This window comes from Marmota marmota, unplaced genomic scaffold (assembly GCF_001458135.2).
Source record: "Marmota marmota marmota unplaced genomic scaffold, marMar, whole genome shotgun sequence".
Classification (NCBI taxonomy): Eukaryota; Metazoa; Chordata; class Mammalia; order Rodentia; family Sciuridae; genus Marmota; species Marmota marmota.
In genome coordinates, this window is record NW_026000240.1 from 2,638,730 (window position 1) to 2,652,997 (window position 14,268).

General features: G+C 48.6%; 1 protein-coding gene across 1 annotated transcript in view; it reads left to right on the top strand.

Moving 5' to 3' along the window:
• Positions 1-14,268, top strand: part of Xxylt1 (xyloside xylosyltransferase 1) — a 160,983-nt gene that overhangs the window by 446 nt on the left and 146,269 nt on the right. The window contains exon 2 of the mRNA XM_048794620.1: positions 1-254. This exon is cut by the window's left edge and continues 77 nt beyond it. Within this exon, the coding sequence (XP_048650577.1) occupies positions 1-254 (254 nt within the window). The remainder of the gene's footprint in view (positions 255-14,268) is intronic.

Below are 14,268 nucleotides of genomic sequence, written 5' to 3' on the forward strand. Positions count from 1 at the left end.
CAAAGGCCAAGAGCCTGGAGGGTGGCGGGGTCGGGCCGGTGGACTACCACCTGCTGATGATGTTCACCAAGGCGGAGCACAATGCCGCGCTTCAGGCTAAGGCCCGCGTCGCGCTGCGCTCGCTGCTGCGTCTTGCCAAGTTCGAGGCGCACGAAGTGCTTAACCTGCACTTCGTGAGCGAGGAGGCCAGCCGCGAGGTGGCCAAAGCCCTGCTGCGGGAGCTGCTGCCACCCGCCGCCGGCTTCAAGTGCAAGGTGAGCGGGACCACAGCTAGGGGTTCCTGGTGGGTAGCCCACGCCCATTTGCGGTTAGTGAGCACTCCAGGTGGCTCTCCAGGGCACCGGGCGGAGCTGGGGGCTTCCTGGCACTGCCCACTTGCGTCACCGGTAGTCTAACTTTCTCTGACACATCCTGCTGGAGGGCTTGTCTGGGGGTGTGTCCTAGAGCCCAATGAGTTCATGCAGAAGTGGAGCGGCAGCTTTAACTGATGGTCTGGCTTCCCTCTCCCTGCTTTCATTGCTATCCCCTGGAGAATCAGCAAACCCTGATTTGCACGCATTGCCAGTTCAATAGTGCTTTCAGAACCTGCACCTCTTTTATAGGTTCCATCTGAGGGTGGAACTGGTCTTTTGAAGGCAGCAGTAGTCATCTGAGCAGTCTGCTCAACAGGGTCTTGGTGAGGCCTCTGGAAGCATCCCAATTTGAACTGGCACTTCTCTGTAGTGCTTAAGGTATTTCAGTCATATCTAGTGAAAGCCAGTGTGAATCTTCTCTTGTCCTCCCTGTGCTCAAGGGTCATGAAACCCATTTAGAGAAATTGTGGGTTCCTCTTTTTGAGGAAGAGAAAGCTCCAAGAGGTACGGATATGATCTGGGAAGAGCACAGTTATCTGCCTTGCCCCAGGCTGAGCCAACCTGCTCTGTGGCAACTCCCACCTCTTCACCCACTTAATTCACCACCTGGGTCTGCCCTTCTGGGATTGTTGTTGCCTTTTGTCTCTGTTGCCTTCATCAACTTGCTTGTCTTATTTTGACCCAATAGTTGTACAGAGGGGCTCCAAAGTCTAATATTTGGATAGGAGTAGTAAGTAGGTGATCTTAGAGTGGAGACTGATGTTGGTGGGGGAAGGGCAATGAGGCAAGAGTAGTGTCCCACTACTGTTCCTGTCCAGCTTGGTGACTAAATGGGGAGCTGCTACCAGGTTCCTGTAGGGTTCAGGGGTGTGCAGTGGCTTTTTGTTGCCTAAAGTGTCAAGTCCCAGTTTCAAGTCCCAGCTGTCTTGTGAACTTGACCAGCCTCTCTGGGTTTCCTTCTACATGCACTTTATACCTTAACAGTATTGAATGTGCCTTTACACAAGCTGTGACCTTTGCTCAGAATGTCCTTTCTTTCTTGGGCTCTTGGCCACTCTTTACTCAGCCTTCACTTTCCCTAGGAATGTCTTTAGACCCTATGGACATGCCAAGCCCAAATCTCCATATCTCTTCATTCCTGCATTGAGGGTCTGTCCCCTGCACAGGACAAATTAGCCCACCATGGCCAAGGGAGGGCACCTGGGCTAGGATTTCATGCTGGAGAAGGCCAAGAACCCAGGTCCTGGAGCTTGTGACTGGAGGTATCTTTGGTTCTTATGTCTAATGCAGGGTTTTGGCTTGGAGCCTATCCCAAATTACCTAATTGTATTCTTGTGGTAGGTCAACCTGTCCCATGATGATTCTTAGGACACTAACATTTGAGAAGCCTTGTACTAGAGCAGAGGAAAATTCTGTACTAGGGCCAGAATGGGCAGATCTGGGATCTGACCAAGTCTATAAACACCACCCTGAAGGCCATCATTGTCATTTCCACCTGCTGAGTCAGTTCTTTACCTGCCTCATCCCAAGTTCAGCCATGGCTCTTGTTGCACGCACAGCACTTTTTAGCCCTTGTACCTCTGCGTGTGTCTTCCCATTTTTGGGGTGCTTTCTCCATTCCAAATCTTTTTTTTTAGTTGTTGATGGATCTTTATTTTACTTATTTATATGTGGTGCTGAGACTCAAACCCAGTGCCTCACACATGCTAGGCAAGAGCTCTACCACTGAGCCACAACCCTAGCCCCTGCATTCAAATCTTGACCATCTTCAGATACACACCCTTCTTGGAGTTATCCAAGGTACCCCAGCTGAATTGTGTGTCTTCTTCTTTTCCTCTAATCATCTGTCTCTGTGTATGATGTCTGGCAGAAATATTGGGACTAGAAATATTGGTCCTCAGATGGGTCTATCCTGAGAGCCAGGCTCCTGCCTTGGAGCGTTTCCTGCTCTCACTCCCTGTCCTTGTGGGTCCTAGTTCTGCCAGCCACCACCCTCACTCAAGGCCTGGAGGCAGCTGCAGATGACCTGAAGGAACTGCTACCTCCCTGTTGAGGCATGAGTGGTGAGGGTGGAGGCCTTTTAGCTAGATGGCAATGGGCGGTAAGGGTTTATCAGTCCCGTGATCATGTTGTGCCCGTTATTTTTGAATTCATATTTTTGGAATCTAACATTTGTGATAAAAGGTGATCTTTTCTTTATATGTCTGGTTCTAACAAGGTTTGCTTCAACTTATCTGGGACTTTAATTCTTCATAGCTTAGGAATGCTTCTTTCTACCTCATGAATCACTCACTCCACATATGCCTTTCATTTTGCCAGGAATATTCCCCTCCCCATCATTCACTGGTATTGGGCTCTCAGATCACAACTCTAGTGTTCTTTCCTTGGTAAACATTTCCCGAGCCCCCATTACACACTCTTATAGTTCTAACACTTTTCTTTGGTATCAGGGGTCGACGGCCAGCATCTGATTGTGGGGTTATTCTTTCTGCCCAGGAGAATCCAAGCACTCTAAAACTTAAAAGTCTCAAAAATTAGTGAACCACAAAACACAAATACTCAGAAATATATTTACAAAAGGCAAAGCCCCTGATAGATCTAATCTATATGGGTTCTGGAACTAGACAAAGATGGCTCCTGTGGTTTATTTAAGGGGGTACATCAAAGGCAGGAATAAGGTTTCAAGGGCGGGGTCTTGCTTCTTGATGTCTTGCAGTCAGCAGGTTGATTGACATCTTGGCAGGTCACATCCATCTCAGGGATCTTTGACAGAACTTCTGGGAAACTTCACCTGCATTAGATGATCAATCTCTGTGGGGGTGCCATGGGAGGTTCCCAATGCCAGACCTATCCCCTCATTAGGCTACTATGCACAGTGACCCACATGCAACCCATGGACGGCTCCTTACACTTCGCTAATGTTTATTGCAGTGATATTTGTATAATTATTAAATTAATTATCTGTGTACCTTGCTAGACTATATACCTCTTTATGGATATTGACTTTGACATCTCTTAAATGCTATGTCCCCAGCACTTAACACTATGTTTTACATATATGAGTGACTTTTATATGAAGAGAATTATTTTTTTCAGTATTGATTAGGAAGAAGGAAAGTATAAATCCTTACCAAGCTGTGTCAGAGCTGGACGGGATCTTTAAGAGCATCTAGCACAAAAGGTGAAGAAACTTGCCAAGGCCACCTGGTAAGTTACTGACCCAGATGAGGCTGGACCAGTGGCCTAAGCCAATGTTTTTCTCCTTGTGCTATACTTTAACACTTGTGTTTTGTAAAATGAGGTCCAGAGAGCAATTTACTCTGAGAATTGACTTAAAGTGTGCTGGAATACCTTGGGAAGAGGAAGGTAGCTCCTTGGCCACCCAATCATGTGGAGACACCTGGGGGCCTCCTTCTCCCTGAGGGTAGTCTCAGGGTCTCTACCATGTCTGCAAGATGCAGAGCAGGGCTGTGGTGAGCTGGCATAAGATTTGTACCTATACCCAGAGGTCTCTTCTCAGGCCATTTTCAAATGACACAAAAACATTTTTAGCTGATATAATTGCTGAGATAGATCAGAAAACATTATTAATGACATTATTATTAATTACATTCTGGTTAATTAAATATTAGCTAAAAATCATTCACATACCCCCCAAAACTTGTTTTGACTGTTGTTGAAAGCGTTTTCAAAATCAGTTTGTTATCCTTATAACAGGTTAGAAGTATTTGTTAGCAAACACCTGAACCTGCTATGTTCCAGGCACCAGAAAAGGATCTGCTTAACCCTATAGTCCATTTTTAATTGTATCAGAATCACATGGAGGCACCTATTAAAAGTAGAGACCTGGGCCCTGCCTTAGCCTGAAAGTCAGAATTTCCTGGTGGGATCTGAGAATCTCTCTTTGGATGGAGCTGTGCAGGCTGGCATGGGAATGCATGGTGTCTCCTGTTGACCATTCAGAGCTGGCTCAGGCCTCTGACCTCTGCAGCCTGGCCAGGGGAGCACAGATCCTGGCATATAGCAGGCATTCCGTACCATTGGACTGACTGCTTTCTTTTATCCAGGCTTTTTTGGGGAGGGCTGTTACTTCAACTTGCTAAGATACTACTTTTATCCTGGCTCCCTTCCACTCGGATCATTCCAGCATCCTAGAACTCTTCCAGCCTTTCATCCCTGACCTGAAGGAAAGTCTGTCCCTGCTTTTGGAGTTTTGCTCACTCTGCTTCTGAGCCATCTGCTGTTTCACGCTGTCAAGTGGAATCTCACATGGTAGAGCCTTAGATCAAGACTTATTCCTTCATGAACCTTCATTTCCTTAGGTTTGACAGCATACCATGAAAACCCCACATAACGCTGGCTTATACTAGCATAAGATTTGTACCTATTTGAGCTTATTTCTCATCTAACAAAGTCTGGTGGGAGGCATACCTGACTGGCACAGGGGCTCATTCTAGCTCACTTTTCACCATCTCTAGGGAGTATCCCTTGTCTTTTTGATCCAAGATGTCTGCCAGAGCTCTAGCCATTACATCTGTTGCTGTATTTAGTCCAGTTTGGCTCAGTGCTGCTGTGGCTTTGGTTTTGGGTTCAGTCTTATGACATTGTGCTACTCTGCTGACTTGGAGAATAAGCACAGTGAGCAGGCCTCCTGTCTGGCACTGATAGGACTCTATGGTCATCTCATCCCTCTTCCCCAAGGTGGCCAATCCCTTGTAGGGCCCTGTGAGGCCCACCCAGCCATTGTTGATACCCTCCCGGGAGTATGGCAGTATTTATCTTTATGGGTAATTCTCCTGCACTGTCACTGATTTATCCTCTCAGATGTTGACTGTTCATCTTCTGAACCCCTTTTCTAAGGCAGTTCTCATGCCAGCCTCCATCTTTCCCATCACCTTGCGCATGTCTTTTGTAGCCATCATTCATCTGTTCATTCACTCAGCAGGTGTCGTTGAGTGCTTACCCTGTGCCAGGCACTCTGCTGGGTACCTATGAACAGCAGGAACAGAACAATCCCTGCTCTTATGAAGCTTATGTTCTGGGGTCCTGGGAGGGGGGTGTGGGCGATAGAGTCAAGTGGTGGTAAGTTCCATGGGATAAGGGATAGGGAGTGTGTGGGTGTTAAGGGGGGGGAGTTGTTCAGGGAAGGCCCACTGACCAGGTGACATGCCAGCAGGGCCTAAAGGAAGGAAGGCGGAAGCTATGCGGGAGGGGGGATTTCTTCAGAGAACTGCAAGGTAGAGGCCTCAGGTGGGAGTGGTCTCCACATGTTTGAGTGCTCCACATGTCCTGTTTTCTTCTGTCCAGCCTCCTCCCTACTGGAATATACTCTCCATGAAGGCAGAGAACTTCCCAACCTTCTTTATCTACCAGGTTTTAGGAAACCCATAAATGCCAACTCTATTTCTGAGTTGAAAGTGACAGACACAGTGAACAAGCAGCCCCTAACCTGGAACCAAGAAACAGACTTCTGGAGGGGCAGGTAGCTCTGGACAGCCACCAGCTTCACTGCAGGGACAGGTAGGAGAAGAGGAGAGGTAGGGGCCCGGGGCAGACATGCCACCCAAACTCACCCATCAAATGAGCATCTCCTGTCGCCTTAAGGACTAGTCTGGGTACGATGGGGAGTGGGGTGTAGGGTTGGTGCAGGAGGCCAGGGTGTTGGTCTGGTAGGGCCCTCTCCTAGTGGAAGTCTGAAACAATGTCTCTCTTCCTAGCACCACTATGATCTCCACTTGGTTCTGGGCACCTTTTGGCTCCCAATAAGTATTGGTAGTGGACTAACTGATGGCCGTGTGGATGAAACCCAAGACATCCTGAAAGGGTTCTCAATGGTCTGCTCTTCTGTCAGAGCTCACCCTTTGTCAGGTCCTGAAACTGGGTAGCACATGCTTGAGGACAAGTTAGGAGAAGACAGCTGAGCTTTCCTCACTTATAAGTGTTTGCTGGATTCCAGGAGGAGGTACTTAGGATCCTGTCACTGAGAGTGACCAGAAAAATGTTAGAGCTCTGTTGTGAGGGCACCCCAGGTCTTTTGTTGCAAGAGCAAAACTTGGGTTGGGGGTACAGCTCTGTGGCAGAGCATTTACCTAGCATGGGAGGGTCTGGGACTCCATCTCAATACCACAAAACAAACAAACCTGTGAATGGCTTGAAAAAGCTCCTAGCTGGGGCTTGAGAAAAGCCCCAAAGTGAGGATCCCCAGTGCTGGCTGTGTTGCTGAGGAAGCTGATGACAAGCAGGTGATACTGGGACTGGTGCTGATAACCCAGTAGCAGGTGTCTTACATCTTTGTGTGAAACCTTTCGCTATGTTATGACATTCTGGGAAAGAGGTGATCTTAGAAATGTGTTCTGAAGTGAGAGGCTCTTTGAGACGATTCTGGCATTTTATGCCATTTAGAGAACAGCGTGAGTTTCACCAAGTACATTTATTAGGGACACTCTTTTAAATTTTAATATACTCATGAAAGCAATTGGAGTAGTTTGTATGCCAAGGTACATTTCTCTTGAGAGATTTTGTAATCATAGGTCTGTAGGGAATAAGTATAATACATTAACTATATATTATTGTATTAAATGCAATAAACTCTAGGTATTTCCACAAGTGTATTGAAATTATAAGGCATATCTCCCAACATAGACCAGGGATGTCACAGATGAAATGATACAGGGGTGGTTTGTAAATTCTGCTGGACTTTTTTTTTTTAAAGTTGTCAGTGGACTTTTATTTTATTTCATATGTGGTACTGAAAGTCAAACCCAGTGCCTTACACATGCCAGGCAAATGCTCTACTACTGAGCTACAAACCCAGCCCAGTTCTGCTGGACTCTAATGCACTGATAGAAATGTTCTCACTTTGAGCATCAGCAGTTCATCAGGACTTCCTGGCTGCTCTCTGTTCCCCCAGGCCATTTTTAAAGAGATAATTTCTTTTTTTGTAAGAAAAGATTGAAATGAAATTCACATACCAAAAATTTTTCCCTTTGAAGTATACGGTTAAGTGGTTTTCAGTATATTCACAAGGTTATAGAGCCATGATCACTCATTCCAGGACATTTCATCATCTCACAGACAAACTGTTCATTAGCAGTCACTTCCCATCCTCCTGCTCCTAGTCTCCAGAAGCCACTAATCTGCTTTGTGCCTATAAATTCATTTAATCTGAATATTTGCTATAAATGGACTTATTCAATATGAAGTTTTTTATGTCTGGCGTCCTTCATAATGTTTTTAAAGTCCACATTGTAGCATGCCATTTCTTCATTCCTTTTGATAATTGGATAGTATTTCTTTGTGTGGATATACCACATTGTCCATTCTTGAGTTGATGGAATTTTGTGTTGTTCTCACTTGTAGACTATTATGAATAGTGCTGCTGTGAACATTTTTTGGTAAAGTTTTTGAGTGGACATATGTTTTCAGATATCTTGGGTATGACCTCGGAATAGAATGGCTGGGTTGTATGTTAACTTTTTAACCTTTTATAATTGCTGAACTTTTCCAAAGTACCTGCACTAGTTAACGGTCCCACCAGCAGTGTAAAAGTATTCCAATTTCTCCACACCTTCAGCAGCACTGGTTACTATCTTTTTGATTACAGCCATCTAGTGGATGTGAAGAAGTATTTTACTTTGGGTTTGATTTGCCTTTCCTTAATGACTAATGATGAGATGATTACATGTTGATAAATACATTTGGATTAATGTATTTGGTATTTTTCATGTAAAACATATATACTTGTGTTTTACAAGGAAAAAAATACTTTCCTTGCCTACCTGAAAGACTTTTTATAATATCTCTGATATTGTACATACTCTCAAGAGCACTGTTTGGAAAGATGCACAGAGTAATTTGATGCTCCAAATCAATGAGAGGGGACTGCTTACTAGAAGAATAATAACATTAGTTCAGCACTTTGGAGTTGGTGAAAGTGCTTTCACCTACACCTCTGGAGCCCCATCACTGTGACTGGTGATGGAGGCGTGAAAGACCTAGGCTGAGAGGTCTAGACTTACCGAGCTCAGACTAGGAGGAGCCAACAGCTCCACACAGGGACTGTGGGTGTGGGTGCTGGCCGTAACCCACCTCGCAATCTGTGTCATCCCGCTACTAAACCACCCCAGGTAAGAACATCCCTCTGTATAAAAACTGCGCTGTACTGGGAGCCCTCTTACCCGCTCCAGGGGCGCAGACCCCGTGTGGGAGCAGGAAGGGAACTCCAAAGCTCCCGGCGCAGCGTCAGGCGCTAAGCTGAAAGCCTGGGCCAGAGAGGGGCAGTGACTTACTCAGTGCCTCATAGCTGGGGTTGGAACCAGTTTGGGCCCTTCCCTCCTCTCTTTTGAGTGTTACCAGCAGCCTGGGGTCCCTTCTGGAAGGTTGGGTCCAGAGTCTGCCGCTTCTCTTCACCTGGCCCAAGCAGGTCTCCCTTGCTCCTCTGGATCAGATTCACAGGGGAGGGGAGGCGGAATCCTCCCTGGGGCTAGCTTTCTAGCTGTCCTGGGCTGGAGGATCCAGGAGCTGTGAGCTGGAAACCTCACGGGAGGACCGGGATGGCTACAATCAGTACCTGGCCTCCAGGCCTAGAGGAGGCGTTGCTCTGTAGCTCATGCTAGGCTTGTCCTCCTTGGGGCCCCCGGCAGCGGTAGGGCCGGCGGCGGCCGCTGGAGGGCGCCGTGGCACCGCGTTGGCGTACTGGGATCCCCGGGCCTGCGAGGTGTGTTGCCTCTGCCTCTGCTACAGTGGAGCGTGTCTGTTTTCTCCTGAGTCTGTGCCTCTTGGCTTTAGAGAGAAGGACTAAAGAGAGGGAGTCGTTGTGGCGACAGTGGGAGGTCTTTTCTTTCCTGTGCCGTTATAAACCTGCTTTGATAAGGCCCTTAGAAAAAGGTGGCTGAACGAGCAGCTGGGGTGATTGGATCTGGCCTCACCGGCAGAGGTTGGAGTGGACAGGCGGCCTCCTTGCCTTTTACGGTTCCCTTCTTGGGACCGCCCGGAGCTGCCCACCTGGCCTCACAGCTCTTTTGGGGGCCCATCACACCTTCTGACTCCGGTGTAGGAAATGCTCCTGTTAGCGCCGCCTGAAGGTGGAGTGGCCTGGGTACCCTCACACTAGTAGGGAGTTGGGTCCAGAGTCTTCAAGAGGCAGGGTGGTACTGTTTGCCTGGTTTCCCTTCAGCTCTGGCAGGTCTGATGGCTTGATAGCTGGAGCTGTGGGTTCCTAGCTGTCATTGGGTTCAGAGTCCCGCCTCACTGACTGATCTCCAGTATCCCAGTGCAGGTCTCTTTCTGGCAGAGGGAGGCCCCTGCCCTGGGAGCTTACCTGCTTGAGGGGCCCAGACCCCAGGCTTCCTGCTCCTGCCCTCGGAAGGATTCCCTGCCCTTTCTCATACCTTTCCTGTCCAGGGCTTTTGCCTTTGTTCCCCTGACCATTCCCCCTGGCCTGTGTGTTTTAGAGGATCTGTCCAGAGGACCAGTGGCAATATTACCTTCCACCCCTCTCCCTTAGCCCACAGGGGCCTTAACCTAGAGGCTCTGACCCCAAGAAACAGCTTTGTACCTGTTTTGAGCAACTAATTCAGACCTTGTCAGCTGGCAGATGCCTGCTGTTAACTTAATGTGTTCTAAATTAAAGCCTTTGTTTTATTTATTTGGGGTGATTACTGTTAAGCAGCCCTGTTAAAGCAATTAAAGCAATCCTCTGCTGTTGGGTTGAAGTGTCCCAGAGTCTGGCCTCTGTCCTCCTGCTGATCCCAAGGCCAGGCCCCAGGTTGGGACAACAGGTGTGCTCTCTCCCCTCCTTTCCTCCCCAGTCCTGTATCTGGGGGCAGAGACACTGCTCCTTACATTTGCTCACTGCCCTTTCTGCCTCTGGCAAAGTCTGTTCTTGCTTGGCAAGGGAGATGTCCAGAGTCTGGGTTCAAATCCAGCCTGAGACATTTGGAAACATTGTGGCACTGGATGTAGGCCCTCTGAGCCTTCATCCTATCACTTGACCTTACAAGGTGGCTGTGAGATAAAGATGTGTTGGCACAGGGCCTGGCACTTGGCAGGCAGCTGGTAAGTGGTACCTGCTACTAGCAGACTCTAGTAGGTGTGCTGGGAGCTGGGAACCTTTTCTCAGCATTTTAGAAGGCACACACTTGTTAATTCAATTGGAGGGCAATGCAGCTTGCAAAACAGCCTTCGGCCCAGGTTTATTTCAGGGGGCCTCATATTTTTTTGAGTCCTCTGCAGTTCTCCAAACTACAGTTCTTTCCTCAGACCCCCCCCCCCCCCCCGCCTTTAACAACATGTAGTTGCATCTTCCAGGCACTAACACTGTGCCTTAGTTGACTTTCAGTTTCATCCATGCCTTCTCTTTCCTGCTGGAATGAAGAGCCCCTGACAAGCACCACTCCTCCACTCAGCCCAGCGCTGGCCTGGCTCACCGTCGGCTGTTCAGAGCAGTGCAAGTTTCTTGCCAGGATGGTGAAACTGGAGTCCGTGCTCGTAGTCTTTTGTAGGCAACGTGGATAGTCTTTGAGGGTGTGTGGGGTGGGGTGGAGTTTTCTTTGTGAATGTTTTTTAGTTTCTAGGGGGTTCCAATTCAAACTTGTTTATAGTAAACTGTGTCGTGTTTGATGTTTTGTTTCTCTCTCTTGATAGTTTTTGATTGGTTTTCTTGGTCTGATTGCACACAAATGGCTCAAATCTTTTTTTGGGCATTAGTCAAGGGTAAACTACAAATGATTCGAAAGGCCAGTCCACTGGGGAGACCTCCACTCTCCACATAGACCACATATCCCAGAGCTTGTTCATGGCCCTGGCTCTTGCCTCATCCCCCTGAACAGGGTGTCAGGCCTCGTATTCTGTGGCTCTTACCTCATGGATGTGATGAAGTGGCCCTGCTCTTGCTAGATCATTGTGGCATTCTGGGATATGAGCTCTGTGAGACCTGCCCACATGGTCAGGCTCCTTGGTTCTGGTCAGGTGGGATTCTGGAGGAGTTCTGATGGCTCTGGTAGGTAGACAGGTGGATTGGTTAGGGTTTGAGAAAACCCGTACAGGCTCAGGCACAGTGCCGGCTTGGCTTTTGAGTGCCCGCCCACCTGTGGTCTGGAGGGCAGGAAGACACAGGGCAGAGAGTTCCAGGGGTTCCTGGGGCTTTGAGCATGCATTTCTGTGGTAGATAGATAGAGCAGGGACAGCCTGGCTGAGGGATTGTACGACTCTCTGGATTGGCAGAATCATAAGGCAGGAGGACTCCAGAGCAGGGACTGCCTGCCTTTCCATCTTGGAAGTGCCTGGCTCTCCTGGGCTCCACAACTAGAGTTGCAGTGTGCCTCTTACCACTTCATACATGTGGGACTGTGCCCAGGTGCCTCCTCCCCCAGAACATACATCCTCCCTCCTTTCTTTAACTCTTTCACTCTTCAAGAGGAAGCTCTGAGTGTCTTCTGTGTGACCCCCTCACCCTGGTGACTCTGCCTCTGACTCCCACTCTGCTGATACTGGTGCCTCTGCAGGTGGCTGCAGGCCCGAGGCAGTGTCCTGCGTCACTCTGTGTTTCTGGTGGGTAGTGCTGAACAGGACCTTGTGTGGCACAAGACTCAGCACAAGCTTTTTGGGCCGGAGGAGATAAATGCCAGGTAAGTGGGCAGTAAGGTGTAAATGCAAGCATGTGCCGTGTCCTGTAGCTACAGGAAATATGAGGTGGGGCTGCTGGGGAGACCCCATTGGTGTTCCTCACATATTCTGAGAGCAAGATTCTCAGACTTGTAGGATTTAGAGCCCTTGGCCATACAGAAGGGCCCCATGATTGTGAAGGAAGCTCCTTTGTACCTCTTGACAAGAGTTCTCTGATAGAATGTATTCAGCCTGAGACCAGCCAGGAAGATTCTGGTGTTTTGCAGACTTCTTTCAGAACCATCCCCTTTGCTTAGCTTGAAGAAACACCGATGCTGCTGATGCTGGCCTGGGAGAGATGGGAGGGGTCCCGCTATCTCTCCCACCTTAGACAGCTGGGGAGGTTACCTGATCTGCTCAGAGTCTTCAGCTGGTAAGCAGTGTCTTAATGAGCTTTTCTGCCCCTTCCCCTGGCATATACTTTCAGTTAAATATGTGGGCAGAGCCTGCCTAGGGATTGGTGATCCTGAGTTCTAGTCTTTCTCCTGTCCTGGTTTCCATGGATAAGGACTTCTAGTGTCTCTGAGCCTCAGTTTCTCATCTGCAAGATTGTGTATTCGTCAAGCTGCCTGTTACTGTAATAAATACTTGAGATAATCATAAAGTGAAAAGGTTTATTTTGGCTCATCATTTGAGAATCCCAGTCCATGATCAGGTGTGCCCATTGTGTTTAGGCCTTTGGTGGGGGTGCTCAGATGGTAATGGTGGAGCAAACTATTTACTTTATGACTGGGAATAGAAAGAGGGAGAGGAAGGGGCTGGAATCTCAGTATTCTCTTCAAGGGCACAATGCCTGTGACCTGAAGACCTCTTAAAGATTCTACTTTCTCCCTCTCATGGACTGGTGACCAAGCCTTTACCACATAGACGTTTGGGGGATACTTATTGAAACAGTAGCAGGTGGGGAGGGACATTTCAGCTCTGAGTCGTACCTGGAGCTTTCTTACTGGTGTGTGTAAAGTGGGTATTAGGAAGCTGCAAAGCACCTGTCCTTCCAGACCTTGTCTTAACAGGAGGGTAAGGGATGAGGACCTTGAAGCCATTTTCACCTCTTTTGGGGATAGTCCCTGGGATGGCCCTGACCACATCCTCCTGGCTGGTATCTCCAGTGAGATACTGTTTAATTTCTTGGCCTCTTCTGGAAGCCAAGGTGATCCTCAGTCCTGAGGAGGATGAGGGATGAGGAGCATAGACTCTCCCAAGCTCTCTGTCATCTTTGTCAATGATAGCAGCAATTGACACCGTTGGCTCCTGAGTGGCAGGCACCCTGCTAGATCCTACTTTTGTCCTCTTGTTTAGAGCAATCTTCCTGGGAGGAGGAAGTATTCTCCCCTGGGAAGAGGTTGCACAGGTGAGGCTCCTGGGCCAGAGCAGGCCTAGAGGCTTGCTCAGAGCTATACAACTGCAAGTGGCCAAGTGGAGGTTGAAATCCAGCCCTCTGACTCTTGAGCACGATGCCTTAATGCTTGTAATGCCTGCTTATTTTGGTGACTTGTTCTTGTCCCTCTGCAACAGGGAATGCTGTGTGAGAGCTGGGGTGCCCTTATGCTTGCTGGGGCCTTGCACATGTGTCCATGTCCCCTTGTCAGCTGGTCGAGGGCCTCCAAGAGGATTGTGAAGAGCAGGGGTATCCCAGAGCCTGCATGGGACACTCTTCTGGTTCCCCCTCTGGGTTCTGCACTGTGGAGTCAGCTGGGAGCCTCTCTTTAGTACGTGTTAGAGGACTGTGATATTTGAACCCCATCCACCTCATTTGGCAGCAGGTCACAGGAGGTCACAGTTGGAGGGAGTCCAGTCCCTTTATGTTACCCTAGGGAAGTTGGAGCCTAAATAGGTCCAACAACTTGCACAGGGCTACAGCCGGACCTGGGGTTCTGGGGTTCCTGTGCCTCACTGTCTTCCTGCCTACTGTCCCTTTTGTTTGCTTCTGGGGCTAGTTCTGGGTAGTGCTTGTCTCTGTTACTCGTACTCAGTTTTTGTTCCTAGCCAGATGCTTATTTTGGATCCCATCCACCTTGGTGCCCTGCAGTTACCTGTGTTTTGTGTACATGAATGGCTATGATTTATGCCCCCTGAGTGGTGGTTCCAAAATGAAGCCGAAGGGCCACCTGAGATGCAGGCCCAGAGCCATTCTGAATGGCTCCCTTGTCCCTTGCTTTGCCCTTTCCTGCCCACTCTGAGCTTGATGCCTGTCTCCTGGTCCTAGGCTTCCCTTGCAACTGACCTTGTGTGGCAGGGAGCTGTGTGCTAT